General features: G+C 48.1%; 1 protein-coding gene across 3 annotated transcripts in view; it reads left to right on the forward strand.

Moving 5' to 3' along the window:
• Window positions 1-23,685, forward strand: part of LMNTD1 (lamin tail domain containing 1) — a 104,624-nt gene that overhangs the window by 20,919 nt on the left and 60,020 nt on the right. For all 3 annotated transcript variants that reach the window (XM_083181102.1, XM_083181103.1, XM_083181101.1), the window contains exons 3-7: window positions 4,077-4,252; window positions 8,045-8,233; window positions 11,955-12,048; window positions 15,292-15,477; window positions 20,545-20,670. In XM_083181102.1, coding sequence (XP_083037228.1) covers window positions 4,077-4,252; window positions 8,045-8,233; window positions 11,955-12,048; window positions 15,292-15,477; window positions 20,545-20,670 — 771 coding nt within the window. The remainder of the gene's footprint in view (window positions 1-4,076; window positions 4,253-8,044; window positions 8,234-11,954; window positions 12,049-15,291; window positions 15,478-20,544; window positions 20,671-23,685) is intronic.

Consider the following 23,685-nt stretch of genomic DNA (forward strand, 5'->3'; position numbering starts at 1 on the left):
CAATTCAAACAAATTATACATATATAGGTTACTTGCTGCTTAACGTCACCCGCCACATGGCCGATCGCTTGCGGATGGCATTAATGCCACCAGCACTTTCTCCATGGCCACCAATCCAGCGACAGGCCCTCTTGTTGTCTGGGGTCCAGGACTGGAGTGCCGGGAGTGTCCCCCCCCCCCCTACCCCCTTGACGGTGGCCCTGAGAAGAACCAATATTCCCTGTTCACAATATTTTAAATTGCACCTTTTGTTCCACCAGGATTGACCCGAATTGGCTCAATCAAATATAGAAATAAGATTTATATTGATAATGTTTTTCCATTTTTTTGTTAGCGATTCCAAAAAACCCCAAAACTCTAAATAAACGGATTTTATTTCGGTGCCGTACGTTTGGTGTAAATAATGTGATTTGATGTACAGATGGGGGAGATGCTCTGCGGAGAAGCCGGCCTTTATTAGGTGCGTTCTCAGACAGCGCCGCGGTGCTCTCATCCGGCCATGCTGAGATTGGCATCTAGCCTTTTACAGACAGCGACTGCCTCTTGTTGATAAGTGATTATTATAGAAGTTATATCATTTTAAAGCCTGGATGGATGATGGACATTTATTGACTTTAATGGATTCCTGGAAGTGAGAATCTGTAGACGTAAAACTTCCCGGAATTCTGTAACAAGTTCTAATTTTATCTCCGATTAAATCAGCCAATCGGCCTTTTCCTTACAGATCGCAGACAAAAGGATGGTTCTCTGATGCGAGAACCCTCGTGACCCCCTGACAGTAGATCCTTGATTTGGAATAAGGAAATAGACATTTATTTTGGTGCTTTTTTGGGGGGCATCCGGATGATGTATCTACGCTGTGGAAGATTAGCGCAGCACTATGGTAGCTCAGAATATAGTCATAGTTGCTGGCTGCAACACGCCCCCAACTAGAAAGCCACACCCATCCACCTGTTCCCCCACATAGTAAGCCACACCCATCCACCTGTTCCCCCACATAGCAAGCCACACCCATCCACCTGTTCCCCCACATAGTAAGCCACACCCATCCACCTGTTCCCCCACATAGTAAGCCACACCTATCCACCTGTTCCCCCACATAGCAAGCCACACCCATCCACCTGTTCCCCCACATAGTAAGCCACACCCATCCACCTGTTCCCCCACATAGCAAGCCACACCCATCCACCTGTTCCCCCACATAGCAAGCCACACCAATCCACCGGTTCCCCCACATAGTAAGCCACACCCATCCACCTGTTCTCACAAATAGTAAGCCACACGCATCCACCTGTTCCCCCACATAGTAAGCCACACCCATCCACCTGTTCTCACAAATAGTAAGCCACACCCATCCACCTGTTCCCTCACATAGCAAGCCACACCCATCCACCTGTTCCCCCACATAGTAAGCCACACCCATCCACCTGTTCTCACAAATAGTAAGCCACACCCATCCACCTGTTCCCCCACATAGCAAGCCACACCCATCCACCTGTTCCCCCACATAGTAAGCCACACCCATCCACCTGTTCCCCCACATAGTAAGCCACACCCATCTACCTGTTATCACCCAGGAAAGCCCAATGAAATTGTCTCTTTCTGCTTTCAACTTTGTTCTGTGTCTGCGCACTACTAAATGGACTGGCTAAACTCCCGGCCCCCTGCCACGCACTGACGTGCCAGAGGCAGGCACCCAACATTACACAACCCCCGCCCTGCGCAGAACTATAGAACGCACATAAGTAGACCTGTTGTTGTGCTGTGTGTGTGTGTGTGTGTATTGCACCATTGCAACAAGACATTTGGGGGTAACTTTAATAAAGCTTCTAAAATGATCGGGGCCGCTGATGACATCATTGTCTCCCCCCTCCTCCCAATGGCTGGGACACGTCTCCGTATTCTGGGGTACCTCCAGAAAACACTGGCATTATGCCCCCAAACGCCCGGCACCCCTGCTGGGTGTGCCCTGTGTACCATGCGCATGCATGCAATCGCTCGGGCTATGAATTCGCAGCCCAGATATTGGGAATGAATCAGGCACATAGTGCGTACACATCAGCCAATATGCACGAAAATACGATAATCGGCTAATGTGTACCCAGCTTAATTTTTACACTGCAATTTAGATTTAATTTGGGGCGCACCCCAACCAAATCTAACACCCCTGTGACATCTGCCCCCTGCAGCGCAGCATGGTGTTACTCCAATCAGGCCCAGTGTCTGATCTCACGTTTGCTATTTACTGCACCAAACAGCAGAATTTGATTCTATGTAATTGCTGCCGGTTTCTCCAGCAGTGAGGACATTACCCACAGCCAGGGGTGAGAAGTGGAACAAGTGGAACCTGGCGGGGGCTCTACACTCAGTTACACATATCTTTGCACTAATTATCCTTTGATCACTAAATTCAGGGATTTGTGGCTACTTGGTACACGCTGTTAATTAGCTATGATCTTGGAGTCTCCTTGAAGGCTGGAATAATTAATGCACAATACACACAACACACTGTACACAATACACACAGCTGCGGATCATCCCTTTGAAGGGGCTCATCAATTCAGGTTCATTAATTTAAATCAGTTTTTCCAAACATCGTGCCCACTTGACCCTCATTTATGTATCCGTAGATAGGAAACATCTGCGCTGCGTGGAAGTGGCGCTGCTTTCTCTGTAATGACAAATGTATATGACTGGCTCTCAGCTCTCAGACATTGTTAGAGATGGATCCAATCTCCTCCACCATAGGGGTCACGCGCACCTGAAGGCGTGTATGTCATCTCCCCAATCTATCATTTAAAAAGATAGGGGTCTATGTACTAAGGCTTGGAGAGAGATAAAGTGGATGGAGATAAAATACCAGCCAGCCAGCTCCTAACTGTAATTTCCCAAACATAGTGGCAGATGCATTAAGCCTTATCAAGAGATAAAGTGGAGCGTGCTATAGAGAGATAAAGGACCAACCAATCAGCCCCCAACTGTCATGCCACAGGCTGTGTTCAATAATTGACAGTTAGGGGCTGTCTGGCTGGTACTTTTATCACCCTGCACTTTATCACTTGTTAAGGCTGAATACATTTGGCTCATAGCCTGTAACATGGCAGTTAGGAGCTGTTCTCAGACCATCGTCTCCCTAGGCGACTGCATTATCTGTAGACGAGTTGGGATCGTTTGGTCTACGGCAACTAGGTCAACAAGCATTGGGTCGACACCACTAGGTCGACAGGCAGCAAGGTCGACATGGGTTTAGGTCAACATGGGTGTAGGTCGACAGGTCATTAGGTTGACACAAGCATTATGTCGAAATGGGCAAGGTCAACAGTCATAGGGTCGACATGGGGTTTTTCACTGTTTTTTGACCCAAATGTCGACACTGTTGACATGGACACAGTCACAATGCTACAGGAACACTATTATATTCTCCCCATGTCGACCTTTTGACTGTCGACCTTGCTCATGTCGACCTAATGCTTGTGTCGACCTAATGACCTGTCGACCTACACCAATGTCGACCTTGACCCATGTCGACCTTGCTGCCTGTCGACCCAGTGCTTGTCAACCTAGTTGCTGTAGCCCTAATGACTGTATCCCGCTCAGACAGAGCACGTCACCTGGATACAGACACCCCCCCCCCCCCCACCACCACCACCACCGCCAGCAGCTGATGGTCCTTGCCACATCACGGCTGAAGCCCAGTCTCTGCCTATAACGATGCAATAAATTCCCCGCCGCAGGAACTGCACGCGGGAGTCAGCATTTAGTGGCCCCAGATGCAAAGTGAAGCATAAACCAGAGATAACGATAGCATGGTATAAAATCATATCAATATAAAAAGCAGCAATAAACATACACAGAAATAACTGCGCTTTCTAGAGAAGAACTGAAACGATGATCAAGTCCAGGGAACAAAGAGAGAGTCACGCAGGAGTCGCTATAGACGAGTAACTGCCGACACCGTCAGCAGCCGTGTTTTATACGTATTATAAATCATTATTATTTTTATCATCCCCCCGGAGGTGTTACAAGTGCTCAGACTTTAATCTCGGTAATAACTCGTTGATTGTCTCCATGCACAGGATGGCGGCTCGGCTGTGTCTCAGCGTCACCGAGACGAAATCGCGTCCGTCCAGAACATGTACGAGCGGGAGATGGCGAAGCTGCGGGAGAAGCTGGAACAGAACCAGAGGGAGCGGAGCGGTGATTATCCCAGTGGTTCCAGCGGCCCGATGCTCGCTGCAGAATATCAGGACAGGTGAGAGCCTCTTATGCAATGCTTATGAATTAGCCTTATTATGGGCCCTTGAGCAGTAACCCCCAAACAGGGCCGGTGCTAGGGGGTTCGGCGCCCTCCTGCAAACTATAAATTTGCAACCACCCAAGCTTTACAAAGAGACAGCGCACACCAAAAGAAAAACGTGTGATCTCACAAGGAAGGGGAATGGCCACACAATAATACTCCCACTCCAAATTACACCACACAGTAGCACAATATTATTCACCTTACACAGCTGTAACTAGCCATTTTGGTGCCATGAGTTAAAAAGCAGGGAGAGTCCGCGCCGTAGGAGCGCGCAAAAATGTTGGAGGGTAGCTTCATGGGGAAGGGGCGTGGTCACATAAAAGTACCAATTACACCGTAATCCCCATAACACATTATGCTTCACACCCTAATGCCCATTACACATTATACCACACACAGTAATGCAAATTATACATTATGCCACACATCATGATGCCCCTTACACATAATACCACACACAGTAATGCCCATTACAAATTATGTCACACACTGTAATTCCCCTTACAAAATATGCCATGCACCATAATGCCCATAGGACATTGACACACATTACGCTACACATAATGCCCCAAGTACTCCTGGAAATGCCCACATTTGAAGGGCTGCTTATTCATAACGCCCACTGTGTAACCATATGCCCACACCAGTTGCCGACATTAGTAGCACTGTGTAACCATATGCCCACACCAGTTGCTGACATTAGTAGCACTGTGTAAGCATATGCCCACACCAATTGGCGACATTAGTAGTGCTGCCTATACATGTGCTCACACCAGTTGCCGACATTTGTAGCGCTGCCTATACATAATGCCCACACCAGTTGCCGACAGTAGTAGCGCTGCCTATACATAACACCCACACCAGTTGCCGACATTAGTAGCGCTGCCTATACATGTGCTCACACCAGTTGCCGACATTAGTAGCCCTGCCTATACATAACGCCCACACCAGTTTCCGACAGTAGTAGTGCTGCCTTTATATATGCCCACACAAGTTGCTGACATTAGTAGCGCTGCCTATACATAATGCCCACATCAGTTGCCGACATAAGTAGCGCTGCCTATACACATGCCCACAACAGTTGCCGACAGTAGTAGCACTGCCTATACATAGTAGTTGCTGTCTACCCATTCCGAGTGGGGAACCTGGTGATGCAATTCACATCAACCACGCGTTTCAGAGTGGCTTGCTGTATCACGGCCACACCCACTACCGGACCCGTTCAGGAGGGGGATATCTTCTCTTGAAGTGTGTGAGATGCCTCTGGACATTCTAGGAGAGTAGGCAAACGTGCGCTTTACGGGGAAGTTATCCCCGCAGGAAAGTGTTTTGTGTCTTCACCACAACTCGTGTGTCAGATATCTTCAGTTCCGATCAGCCAACTTGCAAATTATCCTTAAATGACGATTAAACAACGCAGATTGTGAAGGAGACGAGAGCTTGGCCTCTGCGCGACGCGTTTCCTTTGCAATGGCGGGTAAAATTCTGCCGAGAGATGTGATAACCGCTGTAAACGATTCATCTAATTGTTTACAGCTAAAGCAGATTTCGTCTTCTGTCATTTTCCAGGACTGTGATTATTCTAGAGCGTCTGTATCACATGAATTGCTATTCTTCTTGTTACGCTGCAGATTTTCCCCTCATCATTATAAACGACTACAGTGGCGCAGGATGAGTGTGATCGTGTCAGTCTTCCCTCCGTAACCAGGACTTGCGATGATTCCGCGTCACGTTTGTGTCACTGCATCCTGCAGAGTTGTTGTATATATTTCGGCTTCGCTGTTTGTTGCTTTGTGCGTGGTGTAGTAAGGAACACAAATGCCGCTCTCCCGGGAATCTTGGTCACCCTGGAGAACGGAAGCGGCCAGTGCACCTATATCACTCAGGGCAGGCATCGTCTGCATAGCAGGGAAGCAAAGAGGAGGTATATATAGGCAGTGGCATACACACGGGCCCCCGAGTCCCTGGGGGGCCCACACACTGCGCCCGTATTTAATAATTACTTGTCCAGAGTCCGGTGATGCAAAACGATGTTTAACATAAAAATCCATTCGCAGGCTATGTGGGAACACCCACGTTATTCGATGGTCGCCAACCATCGAATGATGTGCTGAGTGCACGCAGGTTACTTAGATATGTGTGCACATTCGAGAGGAAGTGGGCGGGCAGCTGACATTCGGCGATGTCAGCATTCCAGCCCCCGGAACCCATGTCACGTTTCCATGGGTGCGACTACCTGCTGCCGCCCCACGACCTCCTGTGAATGCGCAGGGGGCCGAATCAATTCGAATAAGGGCCTATGCCACACAGTGCCCCTAGTTCATATTATGCCACACAATGCCCGCAGTTAACAATGTGCTACGCAGACCCTTCAAGTACACATTATGTCACACAGTGCCCCAGTACACATTATGTCACACAGTTCCCCAGTACACATTATGTCACACAGTTCCCCAGTACACATTATGTCACACAGTGCCCCAGTATACATAATTCCACACAGTGTCCCAGTACACATTATGTCACACAGTGCCCCAGTACACATTATTCCACACAGTGCCCCAGGTCACATTATTCCACACAATGCCCCCAGTTCACATTATGCCACATAGTGCCCCAGTTCACATTATGCCACACAGTGCCCCAGTTCACATTATGTCACACAGTGCCCCAGTACACATTATGTCACACAGTGCCCCAGTACACATTATGTCACACAGTGCCCCAGTACACATTATGTCACACAGTGCCCCAGTACACATTATGTCACACAGTGCCCCAGTACACATTATGTCACACAGTGCCCCAGTACACATTATGTCACACAGTGCCCCAGTACACATTATGTCACACAGTGCCCCAGTACACATGATGTCACACAGTGCCCCATTACACATTATGTCACACAGTGCCCCAGTACACATTATTCCACACAGTGCCTCAGTACACATTATGTCACACAGTGCCCCAGTACACATTATTCCACACAGTGCCCCAGGTCACATTATGCCACACAATGCCCCAGTACACATTATTCCACACAATGCCCCAGTACACATTATTCCACACAATGCCCCCAGTTCACATTATGCCACATAGTGCCCCAGTTCACATTATGCCACACAGTGCCCCAGTTCACATTATGCCACACAGTGCCCCAGTTAACATTATGCTACAATGTCCCCAGTTCACATTATGCCACAATGTCCCCAGTTCACATTATCCCACAGTGCCCAAGTACACATTATAACACAGTGCCCAAGTACACATTATGCCACACAGTGCCCCAGGTCACATTATGCCACACAATGCTCCAGTACACATTATTCCACACAATGCCCCAGTACACATTATTCCACACAATGCCCCCAGTTCACATTATGCCACATAGTGCCCCAGTTCACATTATGCCACACAGTGCCCCAGTTCACATTATGCCACACAGTGCCCCAGTTCACATTATGCCACAACGTCCCCAGTTCACATTATGCCACAATGTCCCCAGTTCACATTATGCCACAGTGCCCCAGTACACATGATGCCATACAGTCCCTCCAAGGAGTAAGTGATGTAAAGATTTCTAAAAGTGAAATATCCTTTAATTCCCTGAGCACTGTTCATTCACTGAGGTATTAGCTGGGATCAGCTGAGGAAAGACCTTTGGTTTAGCTTTATGTATATAGATATATATATATATTATATATATATGTAACATTATTTACATTTCTCCGTTATTCCATCCAGAATTTGGGAGATGAACAGAGACATTGTGAAAAAGGACGAAGACATCCGCGCCCTGCAGCTGCTGGTGGCGCAGCAGGAGTCCGATATACAGTCCTTAAAGGACGGCGCCATAACCCCAACCATACAGCTGGAACTGGCAAAGCAAGATCTCCGGGAGGTGCAGCGGAATATACAGCGGGCTCAGGCAAAGTGCGTATTCTCCTGCGGGGGGGCATATGTTCTTTATTGTATACATGTATGTACTATTGAAGGCGGACCATTTTCCGTCCCTATGGGTGCATGGCCAGCACTGTGTCAGCTGCTGGACATGCCCCCAGCCCCTCCGCGGGACACTGTTAGCCCCGGGCGATATGCAGGACAGTCCCAAATAACAGGACTGTCCTGCAAAGTGTGGGACAGTTGGCAGGTATGGTGTATGTACAATGGAAGACTCCTTCAGCTTGGCCTAGCTCCTCCCCCTCCTTCTGGCATGCTGTGGTTTTAGCTAGTATGTGTCCTTGCATGTTCAGGCTACTGTCATTGGCACTAGGAAAGGGTTCGGGGTGTGGGGTCCCCTGGCTTGGAGTGGTCAGGCATCGATTTACCATTATTGTAACACTAAATCTGACACTTTTAGTACCTAAGCTGCTTTTTCACTAATGCTACACTTTCTATCACCCAATTACTACCTCTCACCCGTGTAGTACTGAGCCGCTACTTCATATTAATAGAACACCTTGTAACACGTAACTGCTACCGCTCACTATGCGTTGGGTGGCTGCCTGGGGGTCCCGTGCTCTGGACTTGAACTGTAGGAATGTTTGGGACCCACGTGATGAGGTCACCTGGCCGTGGTAGGTGAGCCCATATTTTTTGGCCAGAACCCCTTGTATATGTCTGATATCCTGTGGTTTCAGCTTCTTAAATAGGGCTGTTACTTAATACTGCTTTTAAAAACAGTGGTATCCTCATGTTGTGAGAACAGAATCACTGTACAGGAACTCAGAGAGTTCAGAGAGGATCCCGACAGTTATTAGCCTGACATCGGGATCACGACTGCCCTGACTGAGGCAGCGGGGCGAGCGCAACAAAGCCCCACAAGGGAGAATAGCCGGTGGCCGTCGGGACCCCGAGTGTCGGGGTTTTGACTGTCGGGATCCCGACGTCGGGGTAATGACTGTCGGGATCCTGACTGTCGGGAAACTGTCTGGTACCCAGTCAGAAAGGCCCCTGTGAAACATATTTAAATGCTGGGAGTTGTAGTACAGCTGGATAAACACAAGCCGCTTGTCATATGTTCCTGACAGTTGTTTATTTGCCACAATTAGAGATCAAACACGAGATATTCTGCTGCGAGACAGGTTAATGGGAGGGACATGACATAGAGCAGACTGCGCCTTATCTGAGTGACTGCAGATCGGAGCAGTGAGAGGTGGGGGGGGGGGGGGGGGGGGTGATGAAGGAGGGAGGGGGGGGGGTATCTGGTATAATTGCTCATCTTCACCTTCCTGACCACACACAGATAATAGGGCCATGTGAAAACTATCATAGGCAACCACAACAGAACATTTGTAGTTCCCCAGCAGGAAAGTGTGGTAAATACCCCTACTTGTACACTTTGCAATAAAAATAGAATTCTGATTTTACCCATTCCCGACGGAACGTGCCAAGAAATCGGGCCGGATTGGGTCAGTGTGATGTCCCCTCAGCTCCTATGCGCGGTCCGGTGTGCATCGGACCCAGGGGGCAAACAAGAACCATTGCAGGATGCAGGGGGGGGGGGGATTTTGGGGTCTGGGCAGAGGGTGGTGTCTCAAGAGCTAAAATAACGATCCAAAAATGTAAATAAAACGCACAATAACTTTTACATTTGCAATGATTGTCACGAATGCAAAAACAAAAAAATCAGGTCAATCCGGATATACCTGGCCCATCTAGACTCACTGAGTTGGGGCTGTGTCACTGACACCGGTGAGGGCACAACTGTCTTCGGCAGAAGCGGGCGGGCTGGTCGCTGGTTGCCGCTGCACGGTTTGTGATTTCGGGGGGACAAAGGAAGCCATTCATGAGAGCTGTATTTCAGGAATTTACAAATGTTTAGCCGACTGTCCTGCATCCACATTTCTCTGTGTTATTCTTCACACCCACGCGTGTGGGACTTCTCACGCTTTCATGGTGACAATGCAATTGTTCAGCGCACAAGTACAGAATACACCAGTGTTTGTTACTCAGGAACACGTTTATCATGTCATATTTACAGCTTATTCTCCAAAAAAACCTGTTCTCGGTGGGGAACAGCCGCAGCCCCTCCATTCCCTGACAGCAGACGCAACCTTATTATGATTCGATAAGCTATGTTGTGTTCCTTGTGCACCGGAATGGTAAGAATGGGCCGCTTGCGGTGTTACTGGGATATTCAATGGGTCATTTTCACAAGGAAAAATGGTTAGAAAGCAACCCAGTGCCAGGCTCAGTGCTCTTCTCAGGCATCCCTACCCCCCCCCCCCCCCCAACCCTCCATCCCCACAGCCTTACCCTAACTAACCTCCCCCTTCTAAGTACCAAACCCTCCCCTCCTGCAGCCTAACCATAACCTTCCCTTCTGCAACCTAACACTAACACCTGCAGCCTAACCCTCCATCCCTGCAGCCTAACCCTAACCATCCTCTCCTGCAGCCTAACCGTAACCTCCCCTCCTGCAGCCTAACCCTAACCATCCTCTCCTGCAGCCTAACCATAACCTCCCATCCTGCAGCCTAACACTAACCCTTCACACCTACAGCCTAACCCTCCACGCCTGCAGCCTAACCCTCCCCTCCTGCAGCCTAACCCTCCATCCCTGCAGCCTAACCCTCCCCTCCCTGCAGCCTAACCGTAACCTTCCCTCCTGCAGCCTAACCCTCCATCCCTGCAGCCTAACCCTAACCTCCCACTCCCGCAGCCTTACCCTAACTCCTCCCACAGCCTAACCCTCCCCTCCTGCAGCCTAACCCTAACCTCCCCTCCTGCAGCCTAACACTAACCCTCCACACCTGCAGCCTAACCCTCCACACCTGCAGCCTTACCCTAACCATCCTCTCCTGCAGCCTAACCCTCCATCCCTGCAGCCTAACCCCAACCCTCCTCTCCTGCAGCCTAACTCTAACCATCCTCTCCTGCAGCCTAACCCTAACCTCCCCTCCTGCAGCCTAACCCTCCATCCCTGCAGCCTAACCCTAACCTCCCCTCCTGCAGCCTAACCCTCCATCCCTGCAGCCTAACCCTAACCTCCCCTCCTGCAGCCTAACCATAACACTCCCTCCATGCATCCCTCCATGTTTTATCACTGATGATAAATGGGCCCCAAATGTTGATTATTTTTGATTTTATTTTATTTTTTAAAATACATAATATAGGAGTGATATAGAAACATAGAAACATAGAAACATAGAATTTGACGGCAGATAAGAACCATTTGGCCCATCTAGTCTGCCCCTTTTTTACCCTTCAGGTAAACTCAACCCTTTTTAATCCTTATTTCTTTGTAAGGATATTCATATGCCTATCCCAAGCATGTTTAAATTGTTCTACTGTATTAGCCTCTACCACCTCTGATGGGATGGGATGATATGAGATCATCTCGCACCCGTGAGTAAGTGTAGACTCGCTAATTTCCTTATTATTTCGTTAACTCACCCTAAACCCTCAAATTTTTGCACACAGCCCTATGAGGCTACGTACAGATATCAGCGCGCCAAGGATCAGAGTGGGCAGCGAGGGTGAGCGAATGGAATTTCCGGCTGTCATTTGCAGACATCTCTGCTTAGATGGCACCACGGTCATACCCAGAGGTGCCATAATTACGTGACTGGCCCTTTTATGCCATAGAGTACTGTCAATAAATAATTGCTTGCTTTACTAAGTACATGATGGGCGAATACTGTTTCTACAGATACGAGGAAGAGTTTTCTCAGCGTTTAAAACTTCAGGAGGATTTGGCGGAGCTGAGGCACCACGCGGAGGACATTAAGCAGATCCATATGAAGGTGAGGGGCATAGTCCAGCCCTGTGACCAGGTACCATGCAAGCAGCAGACGCCATAGGGCCAGAACTATGCTGCAATGCAGGTCGGGCTGAGATAACATTTAGATTTGGGTGGGTTATATCGTTTCTGTGCAGGGTAAATACTGTCTGCTTTATTTTTACACTGCAATTTAGATTTCTGTTTGAACACACCCCCACCCACATCGAACTCTCTTTGCTCCTGTTACATCCGCCCCACATGCAGCGCAGTATGGTTTTGCCCCCCCAAAAATGAATCCGGACGATAGTCTCCTAAAATTCTGTTCTCTCCACCCTCACAGGCTTTACATTATTCCCAATAACCAGTATCGATATTTTGATTGCCTGGGCATTTTTGCATTAAGAAACGTCTATAACCGTGTCAGATATCCCCTACTGTGAATATCAATACACCATGGAAATAGCCGCGGTGGCCTTTAAATCTTGAATACTACAGATCCACAATCCTTGCGGCACTAATGGTTAATGTAATCTGTCTAACACATGGACCGCTGTCTGTGAATGAGCTCAGCCCCTAAGTCCTCCCCTGGAGAAGAAACATTAAGGGGCCGTTTTGTGCTATTGTTCAATTTCTGTTAAATCTTAAATCAATATCCCATGTGGAATCGCTGTCTGGTTTCCTAGCTGAGGTTAGATAAGTGCGCCGGTTACTCTGGAGAGGTGGAACAGAGGTAAGCACTGGTTCACCACATTATTGGGGATATCGGTGTGGAGTTTATATGTTCTCCCCTTGTTGGCATGGAAATGTTGGGTGCATCGGCTTTATCTCAATATCCAAACATATGCTGTTAGGTGAATTGCCTTAGTGTGTTTGTGGCTGCGATCGTAAGCTCTTCTGGCACAGGGACCCCTGTTTATGAAAATGGGTGGTTCGCTCGTGAGTAAAGGCTTGTGGAGGGTGTGTTTGTGGGGGCTATGCATGGTGCTATGTATGTGCAGATGAAACTCTTTCCCCAGGCGAACCAGGGGGGGTATCTATAATGGGTGCACCCATCCAGGGCTGCCATCGGGGGGGACTGCTGGGACCCAGACAGAAAAGGGGCCAAGGACTGGGTTCAATCAAGTATAGTTTGGCATAAGCAAAGTTCAATTTTCCCTTAAAGCCGCTGCCTCCTCTGGCATCCTCAATAACTGTCTTCTGTGAGGGGCGGCCATTTTGTGAGGGACATTTTTAACCGTATCAGGAGGAGCGCCAGGACCTCCCACACTTACCCAGCACCTCTGTTCGGGCTATAGCTACACCACCGGGGTGCTGCTGTGAGCTAAAATAGGGGAGAGGACAGCGTCCCGGACACAGTCAATCCCAGTCGCCTGCGTGGGGAAGCAGGAGCCCCTTTGCCTCTCCCCACAGCACACAGGCCCTCTCATCTCTTAACCCGCCTTTGCACTCACTGATGATGACGACGGCTATGAAACTTTGAAGCAGTGCATTTGCCTGCATTTTCCGCCATTGGGCCTACTTGTTTTCAACTCCATATCTGCCAGTGTATGTACGTCGCTGCGTTATAGGTTGGTGCTATAAAAAAACTAGAAGATAAATTGAGGCTGCAGACTGATAGCGAGCGTTGACTCAAACCAATCTCTTATAGCGGCTTAATATCGAGCACTTCGCAGCCAATCACAGTTCACCATTTTGCCCTGGTGAGATATTATATCATATATTACGCTGTGATACAGTAGAAGAACAGGTACCTACAATTTCCACATCGACAATACGGCAAATGCCGCTTGAAGGAGGAGAATATTAATTCCCGTTGGGGGCTGAACGAGTTAACGCACTAATTCAAAGGCTTTTTGGAGTTTAATCTTCTGACAAGAGATGAGTTCAGAGATAATTAAGACCTTCAATACGGAGAGACTAAAGGCACATAGACAGCTGCTGTAATTAACGTCTGAGCAGCACAAGATATATGTTGGTGCGGCTGAGAGAACGCGTTTAAATCTGCGACAGTGAACAGTTTAGTGAGAACACTTTTACTGGCAAGACGCGGCTAGTAACAGCATTGCCATCCTACATTTTCAGCATAAACACGATTAGTTGTGTCGGTTTTTAAATCTCTCTCCACGTTATCACTCTCTGAAGCGTAGTACATTTCCCTCTGTGGGGTATATTCAATTATTCTTGGATCCATTCCAACATTCATTTGTCGGAATGGATTTCGACGCTACCTATTCAAATCAGCGGCCAAATCCGAATGTCGGATTTGGCCGCCGATTGCTGGTCACCCAGCCGGTGTTGGGACCGGGTAAATGACGGCGGGAGGCGACTGGGAGGCGGGCTGGCACCGGGAGAGTTGCTTTTATCCGGCCCGGCGGCGGGACGGGTGAGTGATGCGGGAGGTGGGCAGGAGGACGGTGAACGAGAGGACGGCACTGCGTAAGCTGCTTTTTTTTTCAACGTTGGATGGAGATTGTTCGATTTGGCCCCGTTTCCGACAAAAGCAGGTGGATTGGCGACTATTCCGCCAATCCACCTGGTTTCCGACAGTTTGGAACATTCCAACCTCATTGAATAGGTCGGAACCCCTTCCGACCCATTCAAGTAGGAAAATTACGTCTTTACGACAAGACAGCAGTTCCGACAGGAATTGAATAGTGTGAGAAGTGTCATGGTGGAGTCCTCAGTGTCATGGTGGAATCCTCAGTGTCATGGTGGAGTCCTCAGTTTCCTCTTAGCTCTATAGATTACCTGCATGATATAAGGCTGTTTTAGCCAACCTGCGCAACTGCCCGTTTGCAGCACTCACCCAATTTCACTCAAAACTAAAAGATCCTTCACCAGTGTATGCAACAGTGAGTACGGCTGTAACTACTATCTATCAATAAACCAACATCTGCACACACACATCATTCCCAACACAGGTAACCCATGAGTCTCATTTTGGGGCGAAAGTGATCCCATTTTGGACATATCCTGGCAGTTAGCACCCCTAGCGGTTGGAGTAACTTCTCTGGATGTCCAGGCGCCAAGGTAACCCCAAGTGAAAATATATCTTAGATGACATGTTGAAGAATCGAGCAATGTTTAAAGAACCCACTTGATGATATTCCCTAACATGCACATCACCATAGAAAGTAGTTTATTTTCAGCCGCATCTTAGTCTCCAGTGTATAGAGTACTGATGATCCCTACTGTGGGAGCATTGTTGATGAGCGACCAGAATGTTCCTCGATCATATCTGACCCTTGTGTCTCTGCATTGTCAGGAGTCGCAGGAACTAAGAGACCAAGTTGTGCGGGCGGAGGCCCTCGTACTCCAGCTAGAGGACAAACTGCGGGCAGTGAGCCGGGGAGGTCCGGCCCTCATGGAGATCGTACAGAAAATCCAGGATGCCAGCGAGGTGGAAGTGAAGCGTCTGCAGAACGAAACAGAGACGGTGTACAACCAGAGTGTAAGTATGTGCGCCGGACACCACGTCCTGCATTGTACCGTGTATACAGATGTGTCCTCATGGGCCCAGCCTCAATATGCCGCGCAGCGCAAGTAAAGCGTCATGTCCCATGGGACTCTGCTAGCGCCAGGCGTCTTTTCCCTCTATCTTATGGCGCCCTTACACATATGCCATCGGATGCAATGGGACATCTTATAGTGTCCTTTTTTCCAGCGCCCAATGTCACATGTCACCTGCGATGCCACATTGGGTGCTGGTGCGGGCGGTGGTGTAGGTGAGCGCTGTGCAGGAGGGGTGGCTTGCGGCAGAATTTGAAAAAAACTTTCAAAAGCCTGATTGGGTGAGAAAGCTCTCAGGCAACCATAGGCCTCACATTCAGGTGGTTGATGATTGGCTGAGAGAGCTCTCTCTCAGCCAATCAGAGGGCTGCCCAGTCTTTTGAAAGATTTTTTTTCAAATTCTGCCTCGCACCCCCCCCCCTCCTGCACAGCGCCCTAACACACCGCCGACCACTGCTGCACGCCAGCCCTCCTGCGCAGCACTCTGATACACCGACGCCCGCTGCCTGCGCTCCTGCCGCCTCCTGCCAATAGTTAAAAATCACATGCGATTGTTCATGCAATTCCATAAATATTGTGCGTAGCTCATAATACATATATATGTCGACGCGACATGTCAGGATCCAAACAGTGCTCTCCAATTATACATTGTTACTCTATGAAAGGGTCAGTTATATGGTCTATAATGATTATCCAGGCCTCTGTAGGGTCCGGTGTCCCCTGTGGTATCTGCCACTCCCCTATCACTGCATCCCCCCAATGGGTACTACATGTCCAATACGGAGTCCACGTCTCTCCCATCTTTCATTGCTTGACACTTCAACCCCACAGTGCCAACCAATCAGTAGGTTGAAGTTTAGCAACGTGTAACACACACATATATATATATATATGCCAGTGTATGAGCAGCGTGGCTTATCCCTCCCAGAAGAGTGACAGTGCTAATTTTAGAGAGGAGGCTTGTGTTCCATGAGCTGCTGTTATGTAAGCCGTGTTTATGTCACACCGAGGCTGTGTTAGCCCTTTATAATAGGAGTTAAAGTGTGCAATTGTATTGTCCGCTCTCCTGCAGCTTAATAGACAGAGACAATGGAAGGAGGAGACAGGGAAACAGATGGAGAGGGAAATGGAACTCTCTCACTATCCCACGTCCTTGGCTTCTCCGAGTAAATGTATTTAGCAGGTCTGACGGCAAACAGCGACCCACAGAGCTTATTATCTTGCTACCGGATTTATCGGAAAACCCGACATCCCTTATTTCCAACAGGCCAGGACACTAGCTTCAAATAACATTACATCTAACATTAACCGTTGGCATATTTGTTGTATTCTGAGATGAACTTTCTTTGAATGCGTACACGTTGTTCACTTGTCACTTCCATAATTCAAAGAATCACCCCCCCCCCCATTTTTTACTAAGGACTTAAGGCACATGCCCTTGTGGGAAAGGTGCATCACAAAACTTCAGTTACAATACCCTTTATTAAATAAATATAATTAAGGGCAGAATTCTGAATACACAGGATTCTAACCCATAACCCTACCTATTGAGCGACAATGCTAAAGGCGATGGGTTTGAATCCTGAGTATGTCAGCCTCTTGAAATACAATAAAAGACCGTGTGACTGAATAACAAGGAGCTCAGCAGTTAAGTTCATGAATGTTGTATAGGTATTAGAGACGGAAGGGATGGGGGAAGGAGACAGAGGCGGTTAGAAGATGGCGGGCATCAAAGAGGAGGGAAATTACTAGTTAAAGTAATTAAAACATATAATTAACAAGTGCTCCCTACCGTGCAGTGCTGTGCGCAGTGGCACCATCCTATTCATTGCCCAGCTGATACCCTTGGGGGGCTGTGACACAAGTTTAGGGAGCACTGCAGAGGGCAGACAAGGGGATAATAGATAAAGTGGGGCATATACAGTAGGTATCCTGGATTGTACAGTAAATCTGTAATATTTATTTAGACCAACATTTTCTTTCGTGATTTACAATTGGAAACAGACCAGTAATAAAACACAACCAAGGGCTCAATTTAACAATAGTAATGGTAGTTTAAATCCCCCCCCCCCCCCCCCCCACACACACACACCTAAGTGTGTTTTGTACATAACCCTTTGCTCAGATTACAAAGTGGATTCCTCTGAAATGGGTAAAGTAAAACAGGTCCCTTATTATCTGGGACAATCTACATCTCTATAATTGCTGTCTCGTTATCTCTGTATAACTCAGCTAAAATGTTTACACAGGATAAAAGTTGTGTATCTGTTTGTGCAGAGAGTTGCGTCTTATCTCCTGTACCTCTGAGGCTATGCAAGGACCCCAGATTACAGTGGCTGCAACCAAGCAGGGCTAAAACCCCAACAGCCCTCCTGACAAATAACAGGAATCTTTGTTTATTTCCACTGAGTCATCAGAGAGTTGATTCGTAGCCTGTGAAATTAGTACCCTGCTCCTTTTTTTAATTACAGTTATTATTCTGTGTGAAATAAGGCAAATGACCACCTACAACGCATTCTGCTGTATGTAGTGAATAGAGATGTTGGGTAGAACACATCACTTTGCTGAGGACAGTGATGTTTTCACCATATATATAATATATATATATGTTACACGCATTTCGCCAAGTCTTTAACATCTACATCTGCCAAGTGTTATTTTCTATTGGGGGGAGGGGCAGTACTTCTATTGGTCAAAAATCCTTTGGTCCCTCTGTCATTCCTAATGTCCCATCTTTGTGGTTAATTCTAGAACAAGGGGACAGAAAGTTGGTGGTATAAAGGCTACAATGTAACATAATAATATAATGGCGCACACAGAAATATGAGGTGATTGGCTCTGTAGATTCTCTTCCATCTATCAATGTTTATGTAGCTGTTTATGAACAGTTCTCAGACGCACGGTGTAAAACGCGTTGGTCCTACATTGACGCAGGATGATCATATTTCAATTTAAAAAACTGCTGGCATGGTTCAGCCTCATTTATAATTAGGTTGTTATGAGAGGTGACACTTGGGGCCTGATTCAGGCAAACATTGCAGCTTACCGAGCACCTGAGATACCGCCCGTCTGAACACCCGCCCCCTGCCGCTGCTGTTTCTCCTTGGTAACATGTGAGGGGATGTGTAACGAGAACCTATCCCCTCCGCTAGCAGGAGAGATCAGTAGATCCGATGGTCGCTGGCCCCGCGTTTTCATTGGGACACCAATATACTGTGCGCTCCCATGGTCTATCGCCGTCACCGCCCCTGTCCCTCCCTCTCCCACAACGAAAGGCCCAATGAGTGTGTAACTCTCCAAAACTGTTCATTGTCGGGGTCTGCACTTGCACATACGCAGACCCTCCCAGACATCTGAACGGGGCCAAATTCGCCCCATTCCGAGTGAGCAAGAATCAGGCCTGCGTTTGCTGGGTTCTGCCCACCGTTTCTATGGGTACGCCCATGAAATGCTGGGGGGCCACCCAGGGATGCCCCCTGCCTGTCACTCAGGAAGTGCTTCGGCAATGAGAAACTTAGCGGAAAGTGCTCCCCAAACATCGGAGGAGAGGGTCGAATCGGCCCTAATATGTGGACAAACAGAAGCAAGTACTGTACCTCACCACATAACTGACCCTAAGGAAAACTTACTTATAAACACAAGATCCTTTTTTTTTTTTCATTTACCAATAACAATCTTTTGGCCCAGGGGTGCCGCGAGAAAAAAATTCTGATACTCTAGGACGCCGTGATTCAAAAAGTTTGAGAACCACCGCACCAGAACATCCTTCGTGCCATTCCCTAGAACGGTGACATCAAATCAGCCTGATATATCGTTTGTCGTCCGGTTTACCGTACACGACATAAAATCTCTCGGATTTATGTGCAGCATGGATGACCAGCGGCACTCACTAGCGCCCTGCGGGATTGTGCAATCAAGTGTATACAATGAGCCTTGTAGGCGATATGTCGTTACAAAACAGCAAATCAGTCCGAGTGGGAAGAGCCGTAAGCCCCATTTACAAAGCAGCAAACACCTTTCCCAGGCCTTTATCTCATATCTGCAATCTCATATCTACAGTTATATATTGTTGTTGTACTGCACCACCAACCGAGCCACGCAAGAGAGAATACTCCTGGGGGCCACTGGCTTCTTCCGCCGATATTGGGGCAGATGCAGTAAGCCTGGTGAAGTGATAAAGTGGAAGGCGATTACGCTCCTGCCAATCAGCTGTGTTTGAAAAATGGCAGTTAGGAGCTGATTGGCTGATGCATTATCACCTCTTTATCACTTCACCAGGCTTAATACACCCTCCCCATTATTTGCTAATAGGTGATTTCTATTTGAGATTCACCTCTGCAGACCACTTCATTGTATTACAATCCAATCATTGCAGACACAATGCACCATTAGCAATTCCCTGCTCCTGTAGGATAGCACGGGGTATATTGGGCCTAATTTAGGGTGGTTTCCTGCTTAGGTGACGGTTTAACGCCACCCGCCGGCCGAATGAACGCCCGACCCCCTCCGTCCGGCGGATATATGCTGCAGCAAGCGAATGGAAGTGTGAACGCACACATCCATTCGTATGCTCGTGCACACGGACGAAAAATCATTCGATGGTCGCGGACCATCGAATGATTTTTTTTTTTCGGCGTTCGCAAATGAAAGTCTAAACTGACTTTTATTTGAATTGTAAATGGCCGAGAACGGGGCGGGGGCTCCACGTGTGTTCCCTGTCCGCCTCATCTGTGCAAATGCCTTGGCTACTGTGATAGTTGCCGAAGGCGTTCGTACAGCGGCCGTGCGCATGCATATTCGCCGATACGCATGCACAGAGCAGCACCATGGGTCCCCAGACCAAATTCATGTTTGGTCGAGGCCCATTGTGTGCTAGTTGCACCTTCGGCAATATTAAAACACTGTCCCGCCACCCTGTGGCCCAGGCCTGCCCTCTCCGCCCTGTGGCCCAGTCCTGGCCTCTCTGCCTTATTCTGGTAACTGTGATCTCTGCTTTGTTTCCTGGCAGCTGATGGAATTACAGATGCGACTGAACAACGACCAGATGCTCCTCGGCCAAGCACAGGAGGAGAACCAGCGCTTGCACCAGAGGGTGGAGGAACTAACCAATGAGGTGACACTGTTAGAGAAAAAGGTAAGAGCAGAGCGCGCCTCCACCTGCCCGCTGCAGGTGTGACACCTGTGTGACATTGCTAACGGCGCTCAAATCTGTGCGTGTTTCTATTGTCTAAAATACACAAGACAATTTCGTTAACAATGTGCACGGTAACTTTGTTATATTAGCGTATTTAGTCTAGTGTGTAGGCGCTATGGGGCTAATTCAGATTTGGCTGCTAATGTGAGATATCCCAGCGGACTGCGAGGAGAAAGCCGCCGCCCAGACAGAAAGAGAAAATGCCCCCTGCTGGATTGCAGGAGAATTGCGTATGGCTCGCTAATGGCTATTCACTAGCAGATCCATATGATATTCCCGAACCATCGGACAGCTATTGCCTTCTGTGCAAATAAGTATGAAAATAAATAATCAGAATTACTCAATAATCGAGTCTGATGCTGCCATTAATCTGTGACTGAGACGGGCTGGAAGTGGTCATCGCTGACACACCAACAGGTCATGTTTTCCAGGTTTCCTTACATGTGGACACATGTGGATCTTATAGAATATGTCAGTCTGCAGTGCTCTAACAGGGAGATATGGAAAACATGCTCTGTATTTAGATGCATTGGATAAACGTAATACTGAAATAGTAAAGGGATTGTAATTTCTGACTGGTTTGTGGCATACGGAGCAATGTGGCGACATATTTGGTTTCTCTGTCTGGGTCCTATTTGTAAAAAGCTAAAATTTCACTTGGTGTTAACATTATTTGTATTGTTGCATCAGCGTAATTTGCAAGTGGTTGGCCCAGGTGCAAAAATATGCATTTGGCCCCCCTCCCCCACCAAGTGGGGAGAGAAAGTGGGTGACAGAGAGGGGCAATGAGATTCAAACGGAGGCAGAGGATGGCAGGGAGAAGTAGTGGGAGACTGGGATAAAAGGTTGATGCAGAGGGCAGCAGTAAGTGGAAGAAGGTGCTAGAGAGGCAGTGTGACAGGGGGATGCAGTGGGTGTCAGGGAAAGGCAGTGGGTGGCAAACCTAAGCATAGGGCAACAGAAAGAAGCGGAGGTTGAGAGGTGATGGCAGTACGTGACAGGGTATAGCATTGAGTGACAGGGGAGACAGTGGCTTGCAGAGGGTGAAAGAGTGAGGCAAAGGGGGACAGGGGGGAGCAGTGGGTTACATGGGGAGGAAGTGGGTATCAGAGAGAGGCAAAAGATGGCAGGAAGAGACAAAGGCAGTAGGTAACAGTGGAAGGCAGTGGGCATCAGGGAAAGGCAGTAACAGGAAGAAGCAGAGGTTGGCAGGGCATGGGAGTGAGTGGTATGGGAAGGCAGTGGGTATCAGAGGGTGGAAAAGAGAGGCAAAGGGTAACAGGAAGAGACAAAGGGTGACAGGGGGAGTTATTAGTGGGTGGCATGGAAATGCAGAGCGTGGCAGTAAGAGGCAAAGTGTGACAGGGGGAGGGAGCAGTTAATGGGGTGGCAGTGGGTGGCCAGTAGAGACAGGGGGAGGCAGTAGGTAACTAGGGAGGCAGTGGATGCCTATATGGTTCTGACAGACGCTGGCAGGCTATGCCTGTATGATCCTGTAGGATCTACATAATTATTCTAATAGGCTTTCCTGATATGATTTATAAAGAATTCACTTACATCAGGCATGTCCAAACTATGGCCCTCCAGCTGTTGTAAAACTACAAATCCCAGCATGCCTTGCCATAGTTTTAGCATTCCCAAATAGCAAAACTGTGGGAAGGGATGATGGGACTTTTAGTTTCACAACAGCTGGAGGGCCGTCGTTTGGACATGTCTGACTTACATGATTCTGGCGGATTCTCCCACATTCCAATACATGACCTAGATGGAATATTACACCTAATCCCAGCATTTACCATATAACCATCTAGAACCCAGGTTCTAACGCTCATTAGCAGGGCGCTGTTCCGCAGAGATTTGCAGACAAATGTTTTATAACTTCGTGACAACTTTTTATCGTCTGTCACCGAGAAATCCGCGTCGTCCCCTCTGATGTCTGACTTGTTTTGTTGTGTTCCTCCAGATGTTCCCCGGGGAGAGAGTTTAGTGGAATAGAAATGAAAGTCAATTAAAATGATTATCTCAGATGGAGGTTTTATACCTCTAGGATTGCAGCCAGTGACATATGTTTCCTGATACACAACATCCCCCACACGCCTCACCCTGCGCACAGTGACTGTATGCACTTCATTTTCCGCTAAGGGGTTCCTTCCTCACGGGAAACGTTTGCTCGCTGTGCACTTTCGTTAGTGTACTATAGTTTATTGCGGTAACTCCATTCGTGGGCTGCAGACACCCGGACGGCATCGCCATCTAGCTTCTATATTACTGTGCAAAAATACAGAACATTTATATCACATTAACAAAAACAATTGGGCCGATTCAGACCTGATCGCTGCTTCGACGACCGATTATCGAAAGACTGATTGATCATTGCGCACATCCACAAGGTCAAACAGGGTCAAAATTCAGAAATTCTTTGCAAGCCATTTGCAATTCAATTAACATGAAGCCGGCGGTTTTTTATGGGTGGTAACTGCCCATTTTCTGGGTGTGTCAGGGGAAAACGCAGGCGCGCCCAGGTGTGTGAGGGGAAGTCATGTGACGTCCGGTCCGGCCAGCTCCGGGAGAGTTGCCTACTTTTCAGGAGTCTCCTGGGCAGTAACAGGGAGATGCACAGAGATGGTCAGTATGGGAGTGTCACAGAAATGGTTGAAAACTTAGACGGTCAGGTGGAAATTTACTAACATGGGAGTAACCAATCAGATACCATCTATTATCTTCTAGAACAGGCATGTCCATACTGTGGCCCTCCAGCTGTTGTGAAACTACACATCCCAGCATGCCTTGCCATAGTTTTAGCATTCCTTAATAGCAAAACTGTGGCAAGGCATCATGGGACTTGTAGTAAATAAATAAGAAGTAGATTCTGATTGGTCTCCCATAGCAACATCACATGTGAATGAGAGAACTCTCTTAGTAAATTTCCCCTCAGCGTCTATCTCCTGACACAGA

Source organism: Crinia signifera, chromosome 4 (genome assembly GCF_055691185.1).
Source record: "Crinia signifera chromosome 4, ASM5569118v1, whole genome shotgun sequence".
Lineage (NCBI taxonomy): Eukaryota > Metazoa > Chordata > Amphibia > Anura > Myobatrachidae > Crinia > Crinia signifera.